Source organism: Myotis lucifugus, unplaced genomic scaffold (genome assembly GCF_000147115.1).
Source record: "Myotis lucifugus unplaced genomic scaffold, Myoluc2.0 scaffold_41, whole genome shotgun sequence".
In the NCBI taxonomy this organism is placed as follows: Eukaryota; Metazoa; Chordata; class Mammalia; order Chiroptera; family Vespertilionidae; genus Myotis; species Myotis lucifugus.
The window spans coordinates 5,936,888-5,956,000 of record NW_005871089.1 but is presented as its reverse complement, the minus strand read 5'-3'; the positions used below and the strand labels follow the sequence as shown (position 1 = coordinate 5,956,000).

Here is a 19,113-nt window from a genome sequence, read left to right as displayed (position 1 = left end):
CTTCTTCATTCACTTAACAAATGCTTGATGCTCAGGTTCAAGTCCCAGCTTAGGCCCTAAACCTGTCTGGGCATCAAGGGGCACGGCCTAAAAGAAGCAGAGCTCAGCTAGTGTGGGGGACAGCTGCGCGGCTGGTTCTTCAGAAGAGAAGCCCTCCGCGCGGCCCTACCACCAGCGCACTCCCGCGTAGAAGCAGGCTCACATTCCATCTCCTCCCCGGTCTGCACCAGCTGTGCTTCCCAAACTTGCCCTCCAGGGAAGTGAAGGAGGTAAGTTTCCGGCTCCCCTTACGGGAGTTTACTTGGAAAGTTTACGGGAGTTTCCAACACAAATCTCGATGCTGTCAGACAGAGAAGCCGCGGGGAACGGCTCCGATACCCCAAGGCTGGCTCCCTAGTTCCTGGACGCCGGCTGACCCGGAAGCACGGGTACCAGGAAGAAGCAGAAGGCAGAGGAGTGCGGGGCAGGAGGGCGGAGCGGACCTCTGTTACGTGCAGGATCACGCCCCTTGGGGAGGGCGCTGCGCCTGCGCCGGAACGGCCGTCTCGCTCCCGGAAGTGGAGGGTCTGCCAGGAGAGAGCCGCTGGGTCTCGGTGCCCGGAGGCAGAAGCGCTCGCGAAGCTCGCCCGTCAGCCCCCGACTGCCATGTCAGCCTTTGACACCAACCCCTTCGCGGACCCAATGGACGTAAACCCCTTCCAGGTAGAGCTTCCAACACATCGCTCGCTCCAGTGCCGGAGGCCGCGCCCGGGCCTTTTTCGGCAGTGCCGGGAGACGTGGCGTGGGAGGGACGGGCCGACTGCCCAATGGGAGAGCGGGCTCTCCCGGCTGGCCTGTCGGAGCGTGTGTGGGGCGGCACCAGCAGCAGGTGGAAGGCCCGAGGGGCTGGGCGCCGGTAGCCTGGGAAGAGGTGGGACCCTCTAACTGCCCAGACAAAGCCCCTCTGACCGGGTACTCCCGGGGAAAGGGACTGGAGCAGACTGGAGGTTCCCCGAGCGTCAGAGAGTAATGGCTTCACCTACCACAGGTGCTCGGTGAGGTGTGACTACCACAATCCTGCAGTCTTGGTTTGAGAGAGTCACGTTAGGAGAGGGGTGACAGCAGCATAATGAAGAGGTGGAAGGCTTAGTGGGATGGAGAAATGTGGAAATCCCAAGACAACCCCGTCTCCTCTCCCCCAACAGCCAAACTAGCGTTTAAGGTATAAGAGGACCCCAGAGATTTGTCAGGAAAGGAAAGCTAGGGAGAGAGTGAGAAGCTGAAATATGGCCTTGATAAGAATGATACACTTTGGCCCGGCCAGTGTTGCTCAGTGGTTGACCATCGGACCCAGCACCAGGAGGTCACCGGTTCCATTCTCATTGGGGTGCATGCCTGGCCTGCGGGCTCCATCCCCGGTGGGGGGCAGTCAGGAGGCAGCCCACCAATGTTGATGTTTCTCTCTCATCCATGTGTCTATCTCTCTTTCCCTCTCCCTCTCTCTAAAATCAATAAAAACATTAAAAAAAGAAGTACACACTTTGGCCAAGAGTCTGCTTTGGACTGGATTGGCTAGATAGGAGAGCCCAGGTTAGGGAGGGAAGAGAAGTGAGAGAGCTCTGAGGGTCTTGATGTTGGTCTGCTGGACTTGTAGGTGGTGGCAGGGTAGTTGAGATGCAGTGACCTATGAGTTGACCTCACATTTTAATCAAACGATGGAGGAAGAAATAGTCTTCCTACTTAAAGCCAAAACTTTTCCGCCTTTGAGCTAAGGGGATAGGGGCTCTCTTTTTCCATGATGAAATGCTGGGACTCCTGTTAGTGCCCAAGCTCCTGTGCCTCTTGTTTCACGTCTGCTTAAAACCAGTTCTAGGAAACCTTGCTTGTGTTCACTGGTGATTTATGAGCCCTGAGGTTTCTGCTCTGTGAGATGTCACCAGGCACATTATTAATTCATCCTGCTTGGACTTTGGTAGTTGTCAGCTTCAAAGTTTCCTGCAGGTGTAGGGGAAGTTTTTGGAGGGGTCCTTCCTGCAACTAACAGCATGAACTTTCTCACCTTGAATCTCCTCAAGGGCCAAAGCCAACCCAAAAGAGACTAGAACAAAATTACTATACGTTGTCAGGAAACTCAACATTTTATGCTTCTTTCATGGTCTCAAGGTACCTTAACTAATGGGGACCCTCAAGGCAATTTGTTAACGTGTTCTTTGTAACATCAGGGAGTTCTTGTATCTTAATACTTCCTGACAGGACCGTTAGCAGGACCTTGTCTCTTAGGTGACTGTCATCTCTGTTAGTTGAGTAAAGAAAGAGCATTTGGCCCTAGCCGGTTTGGTTCAGTGGATAGAGCATCAGCCTGGGCACCAAAGAGTCGCAGGTTTGATTCAGGGTCGGGGCTCATGAGGAGGCAACCAATCGATGTGTTTCTAAACACATTGATGTTTCTCTCTGTCTTCTCTCTCCTACTCGCCCTAAAAAATCAATGGAAAAATATCCTCAGTAAGGATTAACAAAAAAACAAACAAACAAAAAAGAATATTTGCATTTTATTTGCCAGTGTCTTCTGGTAACTGTTTTTGCTTTAATTACAAAACTGCTGTATAATACTGGAGTTTGAGTTTTCATAAGGATCTAGTAGGCTTTTGGTGTGTGTGCTATGTAATCATTTGCTTTTTTTTTTTTTTTTTTTTTGTCCTTTCAGAAACAAATAAAATATCTGTTGCTATCTGACAGAGGTGGTCAGCTTGTCCCCACGGCTAGTAGTGGGCAAGATAGTTGGCCTGAGTTCAGCTTTGTATTAGTACTAGCTTGAAAGTATTAAACTACATCTTCACCCCCAGAAATGATTGTGCAAACTGTGGTAGAAGAAACTTCTGCATTCAAGCAAGACAATCTGTCCATCAGGCAATCCCAGAATATGGCAGGACAGGAAACAGCTGTGGGCCTGTGAAGAGCAACATCTGGTTGGGGAATCCTTTGAAGGAAGAAGAGAGTTGGCTGGCTATGATTCTTCTCCATACTCTGGGCTGGTTTCCCCTCTTGGTGCACAGTTGTGTGGGGAGAAGGAGCTTTGGAAGTGAGGCCCCCAAGCTCCTTCTGGAGCTGCTCTCCCTCTCCTTGTAATGGCAGCATCTGGTTCCCTGACTGCCAGGGCTGGGACAGTGGAGGGTGCAAGCCTTTGGGTGACAGGGTGTGAGCCCAGCTTCATTACCCCATGGTGTTGGCACAGAACTCAGGAGGGAGGTGAAGGCCAGCCTTCAAAACAGAGTCTTTTGTTTCTATCACCTGATGGTGGGTTGTGAAAATATATTAGCATCCAGAGTCCATGGTGGACTATTAAAGCTGGGAATATCCTCAGAAGTCTGTTCTAAACCCTTCAGTTAGAGATGAGAAAACCAAGAACCCAATGAGGATGGGACATGCCTGAGTCACTGGATAATTTGCAGCAAGGAGGAGCCCAGACCTGGATCTCATTCCCAGAACAGTGTTGTTTTAAAGGTTTTTAAGCTCAGATATTGTCTTAAACTGCTCTGGAGTTATTTAGCCAGCCAAGGAAAAAAATGTTATGTCATCATCACCACCACCATCCTTAAAATGAGAGTACTGCCTGGCTGGTGTGGCTCAGTGGTTGAGCATTGATCTATGAACCAAGAGTTCCCTGGTTCGATTCCCGGTCATGTGCCCGGCCCAGGTTTCGGGCTCAATCCCCAGTACAGGAGGCAGCCGATTGCTGTTTCTCATCGATGTTTCTGTCTCTCTATCCCTCTCCCTCCCTCTCTAAAATCAATTAAAAAAACATTTTAAAAAATGAGAGTACTGATAGGGGTGAAAATAACAAATTAGCATTAGCAAAGCTATTTTTCCCCCCAGTGTGTGGGGCTGGAATAATTGCCTTATGCTTTTTAAGACAGTACTTTTAAAAAAAAATTTTTTTAAATTGATTTCAGAGAGGAAGGGAGAGGGAGAGAGAGATAGAAACATCAATGATGAGAGAGAATCATTGATCAGCCGTCTCCTGCACGCCCCGCATTGAGCTGGCAACCTGGGAATTGAACTGTGACCTCTTGGTTCATAGGTTGACGCTCAACCATGCCAGCTGGGCAAGACAGTACTTTTAAAGTAGTGTATGTTCTGAGTAATAAGTTTTTGAGAATCACTACATATTTCTTTTTTTTGAAGATTGATAAGTCTTGTTAATTTGTTAAAGGCTCTGAGAAATCCTACAGTAAAGATATTTACTCAACTTTGACCCAACATTTCTCAAAGTTATTAAACCATGGAATCATTTTTCTGCTAACTTTTGTAATATTTCATGAAACTTCCAGTTCTCCTTTAAGTGTTCTCTCTCTCTCTCTCTGTCTCTCTCTGTCTCTCTCTCTCTCTCTCTCTCTCTCTCTCTATATATATATATATATATATATATATATAACAATATTATTATATTATTATAATAATAATATATATATATTATTGATTTCAGAGAGGAATGGAGAGATAAAAACATCAATGATGAGAGAGAGAATCATTGTCCGGCTGCCTCCTGCACATCCCCTACTGAAGATCGAGGTCACAACCTGGGCATGTGCCCTGACTGGGAATCAAACCGTGACCTCCTGGTTCATAGGTCGATGCTCAACCACTGAGCCATGCCAGCCAGACCTTACCCATGTTCTTTATCCACCTCCACTCCCACCCCTGCCCCACACTGTGGGCGTGGCCTTTTATGACCTCTTCCTTGTGCATGATATAGTTATAATTGGAATTATTAGAAAACTTCTTGCAAAGTAAGAGCTGCGAAAGGAAAGTTTTCACAAGAGTGCAGCTGAGGGTTTACTAAACTTGTAGGAGGAAGCAGGAAACTGCAAGCCAAGTGTTGCTGATTTCACAACCTCCAGTGGCACTCCCTAACCCCTCTATTAACGATGGTACATCTGCTTTGTACTCTCTGGAGATGCTTGTATTGCTTTGGACTGATTCCAGTGTATCTGCTCCTAAAAGTTTCTCAGTCTTGTCGTGGTAATGAGGAGGTAAAGGGCTAAAAAGGTAGGCATTGTACTGTTCATTTGATTTTTCAGCAGTTCCCTAACAAGCAGGTCACTCAGGCACATGCCAGCGTTGCTTTCCTCCTTGGTATTTCTGCCAGGTTACCCCGGTGGCCCGCATTGATCTGAAGAAGGGGATTGGACCAGCTGGTGGTACTGAAGCAGTGGTTCTCAACCTTCCTAATGCTGCGACCCTTTAATACAGTTCCTCATGTTGTGGTGACCCCCAACCATAAAATTATTTTTGTTGCTACTTCATAACTATAATTTTGCTACTGTTATGAATCGTAATGTAAATATCTGACATGCAGGATGTATTTTCATTGTTCGCGACCCACAGGTTGAGAACCGCTGGAATAGAGAAAGCCTTTAGGTCTTCATGAGTTTCCAGATCACACAATTTATCACTTTCACATGTTGCCTGTGCAGTTAAAAGATAATCTCAGTGGTGTGGCTGCTTCCTGAGGATTTAAAACATTTCTCCTGTGGGAGGAAAAAGTGGTGACAGAAATGTGATTGGGATGTAAACAAAGTTATATGAGGTTCTCTGCACAGACACTGATGGTTTTGCTGCTTTCCAGAGAGGGTAGGCTCCAGCTTGACTCTAACTTTGGGAATTTCAAAACCACCAAATGGACCTGGTAGGAGTTTCCCGTGGGACAGGAGAATTATCTCAAGAAATTTATCTTATACATTTAGAAGTGTCCTGGAGTTCTGTTCTTGACTTTTTTTCTCACTGTATACTTCTATGAGTAATTTCTTCAACTTGCATGGCTTCAGAATAGCATTCACATAACAACGATCCAAGATCTAGTCCTTTATCTAGCTCTCACTTATCTCCTGAGTTTCAAACCAGTATTCATCTCCCACTTGGACATTTCCAACCATTCCATATGTATCTCCATTTTGACCCAGTATCTTCTCAGATCCTCTTCCTGCTCCCACACACCCACGTCTGAAAAACCTGTTCCTTTTGTCCTGTGATCACTTATCATGCTCAGTGGTCGCCCTGTTCCCCAGTTACCCAAGCTGGCAACTCAACTCCTTCCTTTCCCTTCCCTGCCTCCTCCTCACTTGCTCTGTAGTAATGCCATATCCCTACCAATCCAGAGAGTGCCCAACCCTATGGCATCTACCTGAAAAGGTTCTCTGGGGTCTATCCCTCTTCTCTTGTCCCCAGCTGTCATACTTTAGTTCAGTCTTCACTATCACCCATGTACTGCTGTGTCCCAGCCAGTCTTCCCGGCATCCTTCCTCCAGTATTGTACAGTCCCCACTGCTGGCAGAGGAGATCATGGCAATCCCTGCTCACAATCTCTGGTTTTCCTCTATTGCCCATAGGGTAAAGTCCAAATTCTGCAGTCTGGCCCTACCCCTTCTTCAGGTTGGTTCCCTGGTGCTCCTGGCTGCTCTCTGTACACACACCACTCCACAGCCTTCAGAATCTTCTCCTGTTCCCTGAACACATGCAAGCTGTTTTTAAAGGTGCCAAGTCTCTGCAAATGTTATTTTTGCCTTGCCCTTTAGTGCTTGCTAAATTTCTTTCATTTCTCAACTGAGATGCCACCTCAGTAAAGCCTTTCTTTTTATTTTTTTTAAATGGTAGTTTAGCCTGACTGGCATGGCTCAGTGGTTGAGAGTCGACCTATAAACCAGGAGGTCACGGTTATTCTCAGTTGGCACATGACCGGGTTGTGGCACTATCCCCAGGGTGATCCCCTGTGTGGGGCGTGCAGGAGGCAGCTGATCAATGATTCTCTCTCATCATTGATGTTTCTATCTCTCTCTCCCTCTCCCTTCCTCTCTGAAATTAATAAAAATAAAAATAAAAGAATACTTTATTGATTTTTATTTTTATTTTTTTAAATTAATAAATCTTTATTGTTCCGATTATTACAGATGTTCCTCTTTTTTCCCCCCATAGCTCCCCTCCACCTGGTTCCCACCCCACCCTATGCCCTTACCCCCTGCCACTGTCCTCATCCATAGGTGTAAGATTTTTGTCCAGTCTCTTCCCTCACCCCCCACACCTCCTTCCCCCCAAGAATTGTTCTATGCCCCTGCTTCTATTATATTCACCAGTTTATTCTGACTTAATTTTTAGGTTCACTTGTTGATAGATATTTATTTGTTGTCACTTTGTTGTTCATAATTTTTATCTTTACCTTTTTCTTCTTCTTCCTCTTCTTAAAGAATATCCTTCAGCATTTCATATAATCCTGGTTTGGTGGTGATGAACTCCTTTAGCTTTTTCTTATCTGTGAAGTTCTTTATCTGACCTTCAATTCTGAATGATAGCTTTGCTGGGTAGAGTAATCTTGGTTGTAGGTTCTTGCTATTCATCACTTTGAATATTTCTTGCCACTCCCTTCTGGCCTGCATGGTTTCTGTTGAGACATCAGCCGACAGTCGTATGGGTACTCCCTTGTAGGTAACTGACTGTTTTTCTCTTGCTGCTTTTAAGATTCTCTCTTTGTCTTTTGCCCTTGGCATTTTAATTATGATGTGTCTTGGTGTGGTTCTCTTTGGATTCCTCTTATTTGGGGTTCTCTTCGCTTCCTGGACCTGTAAGTCTATTTCTTTCATCAGGTAGGGGAAGTTTTCTGTCATGATTTCTTCTAATAGGCTTTCAGTATCTTGCTCTCTCTCTTCTTCTGGCACCCCGATAATTCGGATGTTGGTACGTTTGAAGTTGTCCCAGAGGCTCCTTACACTATCTTCATATTTTTGGATTCTTTTTTCATTTTGCTTTTCCGGATGGGTGTTTTTTGCTTCTTTGTATTTCAAATCTTTGACTTGATTCTTGAGTCTGCTGTTGGATCTCTGTATATTATTCTTTATTTCAGTCAGTGTATGTTTAATTTCTGACTGGTCCTTTTCCATTTTTTTGGCATTCTCATTAAGATCCTTGAAGGTCTCACTAAGTTCCTCGGAGGTTCGTAGAAGATTCTTGAGTAGCCTTATAACTGTGGTTTTGAACTCTATGTCCTCCATTAGTTTGCTTTCCTCCCTTTCTTTCATTTGTGACATGTTTCTTTGTCTTTTCATTTTTGGCTGACTGTGAGTACCCGCTATGTCTACAGTGGAAGAACTGCTGTGCTGGAGACACCCTTATGGGGTAGGACTTGCTTCAGTGGGGCTTTGGTACTCACTGAGTCTGCTTCTTGAGTGTGTCCCTTATGGATGTGAGGAGTTGAAATCTGGTGTCTGACCAGGGGTACCCTGGCTCCTGGATCTCCAAGTCAACCACTGTGTGAGTCCACCCAGCAGGAGCTACAGCGATATCAGCAGATTTCTCCTCTTTGTTTGGGGTTTGGAAGTTTTGGAGCTCTCTGACCCAGCTGCAGTTTGTTAGGTTAGGCTGCAAAAGTGCAGGTGATTCCTTTGCGCCACTGCGCACAGCTGGGGTGGGGATGTAAATTGAGTGGGGCGGGGTCTCAGAGAATCACCAGGGCGGAGCAAACAGCAATGGCTGTCGTCAGCCGGCTCCGTGACTCCTGGGGTCTCCGCGCCCCCACAGCAACAATGATCCCTGCGAGCAGCTCTACGAGAAAGTCACCCTTGCTTTCCGACCCGCTGCAAGACAGTCCAGTTTCTCCCCGTAGGAGTCTGGGACCCCAGAGTCTCACTGTAAATGAGTTTAGTGCAGGGGTGGGCAAACTTTTTGACTCGAGGGCCACAATGGGTTCTTAAACTGGACTGGAGGGCCGGAACAAAAGCATGGATGGAGTGTTTGTGTGAACTAATATAAATTCAAAGTAAACATCATTACATAAAAGGGTACGGTCTTTTTTTTTTTTTTAGTTTTATTCATTTCAAACGGGCCGGAACCGGCCCACAGGCCGTAGTTTGCCCACGGCTGGTAGTGCATTCGAGAGCTTGTATCCCCTTCCGATTGAAAAAAACCGCGTACCCCTCGCACTGGCCTCCGTACCTCTGTTCTTGGCGCCTCTGCACCTCCTACCCGGTCTCAATGCGCTTTTTTCTTTCCTTCTAGTTGTAGAACTTCCACTCGGCCAGCTTTCCTGTGGTTCTGGATGATAGCTGTTTTGTCTTATAGTTGTAGTTTTAATGTTGTTGTGGGGGGCAGCACGTACAGGTTTGTACTTTATGCCGCCATCTTGGTTCCTCTACTTAATTGATTTTTAGAGAGAGAGTAAGGGAGAGAAGAAGAAAAACATCAATATGAGAGCACAATATGGATAGGCGCCCCCTGCACTTCCGGTACTGGAATCAAACCGGCACAGGATGACACCCAGCCAACTGAGCCATATGTTCCAGGGGGCCAGGAGGCCAGGGCAGTAAAGTCTTTCTTGACTCTTGCAGATAGCTTAGTCCCTCCCTCCTCTGTGATCCCCTTGCATCTGCACTCACCTTGTTACAGCACTGACTGTGTGCTATCTCTGCCTTGGTTTGTTTTGTGCTCTGTACTAGTATTTGCTTCTTGAGGGCAGGAACCAATGTTTTTCCTTGGTATCCTCGCCCTGTGCTTGGTGTGGAATGGTTTGTACTGTAGCAACAGACAGAGGTGAAGGCAATGGTGAGTGGCTCAGTTTGACTGAGCATGGACTGTGCTGAGAGAGGTGCTGTGCCAGGTTGTGCTGTACCAGGTCATGGGGCCTCCAAGCCAGGCCTGGCGGCTCAGACTCACTGTCTGTGGCAGGGAGGGAGGCCCAGGATGACACAGGCTCTTTTTAAAAGTATGTGTTTCCCTAAAATAAAAGCAACAATCACATGATGGAAAATAAAATTAAGGCATCCATTTCTACCAGTCTTTTGCAACTATTATTATTTTGATGTGTTTTCCTGCCAGTCTCTTTTCATGAGTACTTTGGACAAAATGTATTGCTGTATTGCTCCCTGTGTTCATAGCTGTAATTTTATATATATATATATATATGTTTTTATTGATTTGAGAGTGAGAGAGAGAAACATCGATCGGCTGCCTCCTGCATGCTCCCTGCTGGGGATTGAATCTGCAACCTGGGCATGAGCCCTGACCAGGAGTCAAATGACCCGTTGATGCGTGGGGTGACATTCAACCAACTGAGCCACACTGGCCAGGGCCACTGCTGTAATTTTTAATGGCTGCTTCGGCCATCGAGGGAATGTGTACCAAAACATGCTTGTGCTTACTGTCATTGGATATTTAAGTTGTTTTCTGCTTTTTTCTACTATTGTAAATACTGGTGCAATAAATGTCTTTGCAGATACAGATTTTTATGTTTTTGTCATATTTCTTTAGGATGAATTCTTAGGTTCTGGGTCGAAGTACCAAGGTTAACTGTGGCTCTTGGTACACTTGGGACCCAGTCAGCCTGTCTGGGGGTGATTGTTTTTTCTTGTTCTGTGACATAGCCTCTAAAGCAAATAGGACTTCACAGAGCTTCTAAAGTATTAGAGACTCCATGCCTCCCAGATAGAATGGCGGAGTGTTTTTTAGCCCATAAGGTATTTATTTAATGTTTATTTGGAGCCAGAAATAAACCCCACAGTAGGGTTTATTGGGTAGAGTGTAGGATGGGAAAACAAGGAAAAGTCCCAGAGAGCTAGCTCACAGCAGGACCTGTGAACCACGTGGGAAGACATTGCCAAACCACGGAAAACCAGTGTGTGTTTCAAGGCCCCTCCTGGAAGAGCTCCAGCCTAACTCTGCCTCTTTTCTCTTGGGTCCCTCACACCCTAATGACATGGAAGTGTTCCCCTGCCCCAGAGCTGTGGTGAGCCTTACTCACTGGGCCTTTGCTCACCTTCCTCCCCTCCTCTTGGAACCCTACCTTCCTCAAAGCCCTGCCTAGACCTCTCTTCTCCTCCCTTCCTGTCTTCATCCTGCCCTGGGTTCTTGTGCATGTCTCAGCTACCAGATCGTGGACTCCAGAAGGCAAGAGCTGTGCCTTGTTCATCTTAGTGTGTACCTAATGTTAACTGAATGAAAATGAGTTCAGGAGCATTTTGTTATAAATTAAGTAAAAGGCATTAGCCAGTCTGGGGCCTTTGGCATTGAGGGGGTTTTAGGTTACTTCTTTGTAGGTGAAACTTAGCTCTCACTATCCTTTTATTTATTTATTTGTTTGTTTGCTTGTTTATTTTTAAAATATATTTTTATTTATTTCAGAGAGGAAGGGAGCGGGAGAGAGATATAGAAACATCAATGATAAGAGAGAATCATTGATCGGCTACCTCCTGCATGCCCCCCACTAGGGACCGAGCCCCCATCCCCCCCCCCCCCACTGGGGACCGAGCCTGCAACCTGAGCGTGTGCCCTTAACCAGAATTGAAACCTGGACCCCTCAGTCTGCAGGCCTACGCTCTATCCGCTGAGCCAAACCAGCTAGGGCTCACTGTCCTTTTAAATAACTACTTGACCCACTTATGAATTAGTTAATGCTCGGTGAGTGGAAAAGAAGATTGCTGTTGTTGACTTCTTATTTGTGACTCAGAGTAAAAGCTGAGGATCCTCATTCAGGCCAGTCAGTGTGGTTCTTAGTCACAAGACCCTCTGCATGTGTCCTACAAAGGGTGTTTCCCAAGAAGGACTTCTCTGAGGCCTAGGAATAAAGAAATGAGCAGAAGCAGTTATCCCGTCACTCACAGTGCCCGCGTCAGTGTCCTTCTAGAGTGGGGTTCATTCAACCACACATTGATGGTGCACCTTCCATTTGTCAGGCGCTATTCCAGGTTTTGGGGGTGCACTGCTAAACAAGGTAGAACTGGGTCTTTCCCTCCCAGGTTTATCACTTTTGTCTTTGGAGACAGACAGCCTTGGATTCAGAGTCAGGTTCAGCACTACTTCTGAAATCTTGGACGAGCTGCTTCCCCTCTCTGAGTGGAGGCTTTCTCCAGCTGCAAACTATTAATACTCCTCCCTCACAGGGTGGTCGTGAGGTGGAATGAGGAGGAGAGGGTGTAGCTTTTCTCAGCCAGGGATCCTCAGCTGAGCCACAGGACACAGAAATTGATTGACTGTTTTCTCCATTCTCTCAAGGATGGGATATAACCAGGATGGTTCAAGATGCACGGGAGAGAAGTCAAGTCATGGCAGACAGTGGATGCCTTAGGATAGTAGGGCTTAATTCTCTTGAGGAACCAGGTTGAGAGAGGCTAGTAGAACCTTCTTTTTGGATGGCTTGACACAGTGGCCAGTTCTGGGGTGACTAGAATTTCACAGTAGCATCCTGGTGTGGTAAGCCTGGCACATAGTAGACACTCAGTAAATGTTAGCTCCCTTCCTCAGTCCCTCCTCCTCCCTACCTCTATCCCTAGGCCTCAGCTTCTCTTGAAGCCACCCACAACTTTCAGAAGAGCCCAGGTGTTCTCAGATGGGAAGTATCCTTGTCTCCCATAGTGTTCCTGTTCCAGGCTCCTCTTCCCAGGCAAGGTGTTTCTCGGCCCCAAGGCTGCTGCTGTGATGCAGATGCTCCTTCTCTATGCCCTAGCATTTGGGCAGTGCCTCCTAGAGAAAGCAGAGGGCCTACAACAGCCGTGGGCAAACTATGGCCCGTGGGCTGGATTCGGCCAGTTTGAAATGAATAAAACTAAAAAAAAAAAAAAAGACCGTACCCTTTTATGTAATGATATTTACTTTGAATTTATATTAGTTCACACAAACACTCCATCCATGCTTTTGTTCCGGCCCTCCGGTCCAGTTTAAGAACCCATTGTGGCCCTCGAGTCAAAAAGTTTGCCCACCCCAGGCCTACAACATGCAGCACTTACTCGCAGACATTACTTGAGCTTCTGCTCTACACAGACCTTCACGAAGCACTGGGAAGCCAGAGTATGAACTAGGCACCTGGTGCAGAATTTACAGCCTATTAGTGGAGACAGGATTTGTTTATGGTGACCCTATTGTCTTTTTCCATATAGAAAAATTAGGGGGTTCCATGGGGCCTATTTAATGTTAACATTGTGTTTAAAAATCCAACTTATGGAGGCTTCCTGGTGGAGGTGAGGCTGGGCCGGAAGGACAGGAGCATCTGGATGAGTAGTGAGTGATGGGGGGTGAAGTGTGCAGACAGGGGAGCCTAGGTGAGGCCTGTAACAGGGTCCTTGACAGAGTCCAGTGGCAATCTGCTTACTCTTTACAGCTGTTTCTCCCAAAACCCAGGCATTGTGTTGAGCTAAACCCGAGCCCCATACCTATATGTATGGAGAAGGGGGAGAGTGTAGGAGCTCTGCTGGGTGAGGGCAGGATGAAGACAGACTGGCCTCAGGTCAGCCGGGAGGCTGCTTGGGTGAAGAGGGTGGCAGGGAGCCCTGTGCAGGGCTGGCCTTGGCAGAGATCAGATGGGAAAGGGAAGATTAAACACTTAGGACAAGCTGTGTTCTGAGGATCTTTTTGTATTTTTTAAAAGAATCGAGAGAAAAAAATAACCAAAAACATTTCCCTGGCTTATTTATCTGAGCCCTTTATATCTCTTTATTCCTAGTAAGCACGCTTGATTTAATCAGTCAGCACTAGCACCTAGCAGTATGCTTTTGTTCTAAGACCTGTAGCTGTCCTTTTAAAAATAAGAGGAATAAAATAATAAATAAAACATTACAGAAAGGTTATAAAGTGAAAAATATCCACCCATTCACCCCCACCCCCACCCCCACCATAAAACCCCACTCCCTGGAGGTAAATACTAGGAACCGTTATGAATCCATGAAGGGCACTAACAAGAACACCTTTTTTCTATTGATTCCCAGGCCTCAGAGTATAAAGCTTGCTTTGTATCTTCTGGAAAGTCATCTGGGCTGAACCCCTCCTTTTCCAGAAAGAGGAAAGAGATTGCAGCTCTCTGTGGCAGGGGCCGGGCACAGGAGTCTTCAGAAGAGGCTGTTCAGAACACTAGGAAGGGCCATCAGCGGCCTCAGTTAGCCGGCTCCCTGGGATTGCCTGCTGGCCCTGAGGTGGTTATGTCTGTTCTCCTTCTCCTCAGTGTCTAATGGCTCTTTTTTACCTCCTCAGGATCCCTCTGTGACCCAGCTGACCAATGCTCCACAAGGTGGCCTGGCTGAATTCAACCCCTTCTCAGAGGTTGGTGAGCATGTCCTCTTTATGAGTCCCTGGGTCCTCTGGGTGGTGCTGGGGTCTCTGGGGCAAGGAGCCTTGGCAAGACTGAGAATCTGCAGTTCTCAAAGGGACAATCTTTTTGTGTTGTTGTTTTAAATATGTTTTATTTATTTTAGAGAGGAAGGGAGAGGGAGAGAGAGATGGAAACATCAATGATGAGAAAGAAACATTTGATTGGCTGCCTCCTGTGCACCCCCTACTGGGGATCGAGTCTGAAACCCGGGCATGTGCCCTGACTGGGAATTGAACCGTGACATCCTGGTTCATGGGTTGATGCTCAACCACTGAGCCACAGTGGCCAGGCTCAAAGGAACAGTCTTTTATTTTTTTAAAAATATATCTTTATTGATTTCAGAGAGGAAGGGAGAGGGAGATAGAAACATTAATGATGAGAGAGAATCATTGATCGGCTGCCTCCTGCACACCCCCTACAAGAGATCAAGCCTGCAACCCAGGCATGTGCCCTTGACTGGAATCGAACCTGTGACTCTTCAGTCCTCAGGCTGACACTCTATCCGCTGAGCCAAACTGACTAGGGCTCAAAGGGACAGTCTTAATGTGAACTTGAGGGGTGGGGGTAAGATGAGGAAGCCACCAATTCTCCTCTTAGAGTCCATGATCTGGGCTCCTCCTGAAGAGGGCAGGGCAGTGCCAGGAGCTCTGGACCCAAAAAGGCCAGGGATCCTAGGTTAGGCCTCACACTGCTCAGAGCCTGAGGCTTGTTGGCTGAAAAGCTACAGAGGGAGATCCAGAGGGAGTACTCCTCATAGGCAGGGGCATATCACCCTCCCTGTTGTGGGTTTGCCTCCCACATGGCCAACTAATGGTGTCCTACTCACCTCACTCCTTTAATCTGTCCCAAGCAGACAAATGCAGCAACAACGGTTCCTGTCACCCAGCTCCCTGGGCCCTCGCAGCCAGCGGTTCTCCAGCCCTCAGTGGAACCAACCCAGCCAACCCCCCAGGTACTGTTGACAAAGATCCCTTTTGCCTCTCCTTTCCAGAAAGGGAAGCACCCAGACTAGTAGCTGAGTCCTGAGATCGGGATGGGCAGGGGGGTCTTATTCTCTGGCTTCCCTTCAAGGGCCTCTTAATAATCTCTTTGGGGTTTGTCACTTGGATGTGGAGGGTCTCCTCACATAAACCCCCCCCCCCCCCCCCCACCTCACTGCCAGCACCAAAAAATAAGCCCTACTCACCAGGCTGGGCTTCTGGGTATCTTTGTCCCTTCACCAAATACCGTGAATCTTGTCTGCTTGGTACCCAACCCTCTGTCCCTTGCCTCACTGTTTACCCCACGCTCCTCACTGCCCCTGGTGAGCATGATCCTCAGTGGAGTTGTATGTTGCAGCTCCTCCTTAGACAGGCCAGCAAGTTCCTGCCTACCAGTTTCCTGGCAGTGAGCGAGCTCTCAGAGAGGCAGATGCTACTAGGAGGAGATAGTATTCTCAGAGACAGCTACATGCAAAAGCTTCCAAAGGTAGGCAAAGTATAGGTGAGCGTGAGTGAGGGCGAGATGCCTGGATTCTAGTGGGCCCCAGGCTGCTCCTGTCATTTGGCCGGACTTACTCTGAAAGTGCTGCCCCTGCATGGAATCCTGGAATCCTGGGATCCTGGGCCCCACCCATGGCCTAGAATGCTGCGAGGCAAGGCTTAGAGGCAGAGACTTTCTTGTTCAGCTGGGTGGTGGGTCCTGGGTCCAGCTCAACTGAAGTCACAGACTTGGAGAAATAGGCTAAGACCCTCACCGTGGTCAATTCTGCTCCTGCTTCTACCCCTAGTGCCTGAAATTTACCTCCTGAAGGTAGCCTTAGCTCTTTGGAGAACTCATTTTGGAGAGATAGAGAACACACATATGTATGTACACATATGCCTGGCTTATCATCCTGTGAGATGACCAGTTTGGTATTTGCTCCCTAAAAAGGACTGTAGCCTTCTGGAGGAACTGGGCTCTGGGCTGGAACTCTGGACCCAGCTCTGCTCAGCCTCACGTAGAGTCCTCTAGCTGCTTCACTCAAAGGCGTTGCTCTGCCTGGAGAGGGGATAAAGCTTTGACTCTGCACACCATCAAAGCCAGGCAGAGCAGGGCCAACCTTAAGGGGCTGTACTGGGATGTAGCCAGTAACAGTTCCGGTGGACCTCAGGGGGCAATTCCTGGGAATGGAGCAGGTGCAGGTGCTTGAATATACATCCCTCTGGTTCCAGGTACACAGAGTATGGCCTCAAATGCTTCCCCATCCCACTCACTCTGGCAGGTTTGCACTGTTTCCCTTCACACACACACCCTCCAGGCTCTCAAGTGAGGCTTAGGTCTCTGGGTTTCTGACTACAGGACAGTCTGTTGTGAAGCCTTCTGCCCTTTGCTATCACCCCAAAGGTCAATGTAATTGAACTTGGCCTGGACTACAGTATGGAGAATGGTTCTCTTATCTCAAGTTTCAAAATGAAGGGGAGAGGAGAACCCTGATAATGGCAAAGTGGCCACAGAGGTGTTTTAAGAGCAGTAGGGGACAGGTCCCTTGGCCTCTCTTTGGTGGTCTCAGGTGCCCAAGACATTGGAGGGGGTGGGACTACCCCTGGAACTCCCAGCTGGCTCTCCCTGCATGGGGCACGGGCCCTGTGACTTCCTGTCAGGCCAACACTGTTCCTCTGTCTCTCATGTTTGGTTGCCTTCCACTTCCCTTTTTGCTCCAGGCTGTGGCCTCTGCAGCCCAGGCAAGCCTACTCCGGCAGCAGGAAGAACTGGACAGGAAAGCAGCCGAGCTAGAACGAAAAGAGCGGGAGTTGCAGAACACTGTGGCCAACTTACATGGTAAGGGAGGCCACACTAGGTCCTGGGTTCCCGTCCTGGTGCAGGAGAGTTCCCTCAGCCTGCTTGTTCCTGGGGCAGCCTCAGCTCTTTGCTGAGCTCCTGATCATCTTAGAATGGTGTTGGTCCTGGGGAGAGCAGTAAGTGGAAGTCAGGAGACCTGTAGTGTAACCTTAATGGGTGTAGATTATTTCTGCATTCCTTTTCAGCTGTAAAATTGTTTGATAAGAATGGGGGCACTGGCCCCACTATTCCTTGGTTATAGGCTGTTCAAAAAAAATAATCACTTAGGCTGTTTACCTCTGTGTTTCCCAGTACATTTGGGGTCCATTATCTTGCACTGATCGTGTGGGTGTTTATGTCCTATCATCCTTGTTCCTTCCTACTTTATATCCATGAATACCCTGAACCCCACTTGTTGACACCCCTCTGGGGGTCCTGAATTGGCCCATAAGCTGGGCCTCATCTTGTTATCTCCTTCTACACAGTGAGAGAGAACAATTGGCCGCCTCTGCCTTTGTGGTGCCCTGTCAAGCCCTGCTTCTATCAAGACTTCTCCACAGAGATCCCTGCTGACTACCAGCGAATATGCAAGATGCTCTACTATCTCTGGATGTGTGAGTCCAGCTCCTGCACCTCTGAGCTTAGGGCTGAAATGGACTGTGTCTTGAGATCCTTGTCTATGCTCTGGCTGGTCCTCCCTGGCAGACTCCAGCCTTTCTCAGTGCTGGTTGGGCTGGGGTGGGGATCTTTGCCCACATAATTGGCCCTCTGAAGACTGCTTCCTGTCATGGGAACCTCCGACCTCAAGGGCGAGTGCAGACCATGCATCAAGTAGGGTGAGACTAGCTGGAGGCTTCTGAGTTCTTGGGGAGCTCATTGCACTAAAAGGTTCTCCTTCGGTGGAGGCTTCCCCTCTCCACAGACCCCTGGGCTCCTAGGAGTGAGGATAAAAGACTCCCTGTTGCTACCCTGTGGACCATCCAGGGCCAGGGAAGAGTTGCTTAGAGAAGGACTCCATTCCCCCAGGATCAGTTATTGGGTCTGCGCCCTCTCCATGGCCACCCCTTAGATACCTGGGCTGTCCCATCACCTCTGAGGAGCTTGGTTTGGTCCCTGGTTTTGAGGTCCCAGAAAAGCAAGGACAGGAGCTAGTCCTGCCTGGGTACAGACCGAGGTCCTCTACTTTTGCTGCAGCTGCCCTGACAGCATGGACCTCATCTCCTTTCTAGGGGATAGTTTGACATATCCGGGAGCCCTTCAGCCACCTTGGCACCAGCCCACGTCTGTCTCCCCCCCTTCCACAGTGCATTCAGTGACTCTGTTTCTGAACCTGCTTGCCTGCCTGGCCTGGTTCTTAGTCGACAGCAGCAAAGGAGTAGACTTTGGCCTCTCAATCCTGTGGTTCGTGATCTTCACCCCCTGTGCCTTCCTTTGTTGGTACCGACCCATCTATAAGGCCTTCAGGTGAGTGGGGATGGGACAAGGGGGGGAGTATATGGCTGGCATCCCAGGTAGCAAGCCAAGGCCATGAGCCCTAGGATCCCATTCCAGTCAGAGCAGAATAGATCATGGGAAATTCACTTCCCATTCCCACCCACAGCCAGAGTTGGCAGGGATCAGGAGCCATTTTCCTCAGTTGTACCCAAGGTCTGTTTTGGGCCCTCTTCTTGGACCAGGAAAGGAGACCTAGAGAGGGGAGCACGAGCCTTACTTGTCCTTCCACTGCACCCAGTCTGTTTGGTGCAGGAGGATTTCAGTCACTGGGAAGAGGAAGGGACTTCCTCAGCTTCCTTCCAAGGTTCTAGGGCAGCGATTTTCAACCGGTGTGCTGCAAGCATTTTAAAACATGCAGTACTTGACTATTTAGTCTTGGGCACTGACCTCTTTTCCCTTAGATTGTCAAATAAAAAAATGACAGCAGCAAACACAGTAGCTGTTCAGCGTGAATGAATCAAAAGTATACCTATTTTTTGTCAGATTGGCAAAAAGTATATTTTTGTTGTGCCACAGAATTTTAGTAGTTTATGTGTGCCATGATATGAAAAAGGTTGAAAATTGTTGCTCTAGGGCAGGGGTCCTCAAACTTTTTAAACAGGGGGCCAGTTCACTGTCCCTCAGACCGTTGGAGGGCCAGACTATAGTTTAAAAAAAAACTATGAACAAATTCCTTTGCACACTGCACATATCTTATTTTGAAGTAAAAAAACAAAACGGGAACA

At 48.0% G+C, this 19,113-nt stretch overlaps 1 protein-coding gene across 12 annotated transcripts in view; it reads left to right on the top strand.

Moving 5' to 3' along the window:
- SCAMP2 (secretory carrier membrane protein 2) overlaps window positions 1–19,113 on the top strand; it is a 32,039-nt gene continuing 12,926 nt past the window's right edge. The window contains exons 1-6 of one of the 12 annotated variants that reach the window (XM_023753129.1): window positions 1–702; window positions 13,978–14,046; window positions 14,946–15,047; window positions 16,777–16,894; window positions 17,380–17,508; window positions 18,124–18,358. In XM_023753129.1, coding sequence (XP_023608897.1) covers window positions 646–702; window positions 13,978–14,046; window positions 14,946–15,047; window positions 16,777–16,894; window positions 17,380–17,508; window positions 18,124–18,358 — 710 coding nt within the window. In that variant the 5' untranslated portion in view covers window positions 1–645. Of the gene's footprint in view, window positions 703–887; window positions 1,040–13,977; window positions 14,047–14,945; window positions 15,048–16,772; window positions 16,895–17,379; window positions 17,509–18,123; window positions 18,359–19,113 lie in introns of those variants that run through there. The other 11 variants (XM_023753122.1, XM_023753130.1, XM_023753125.1 and 8 more) reach the window with 11 other exon arrangements.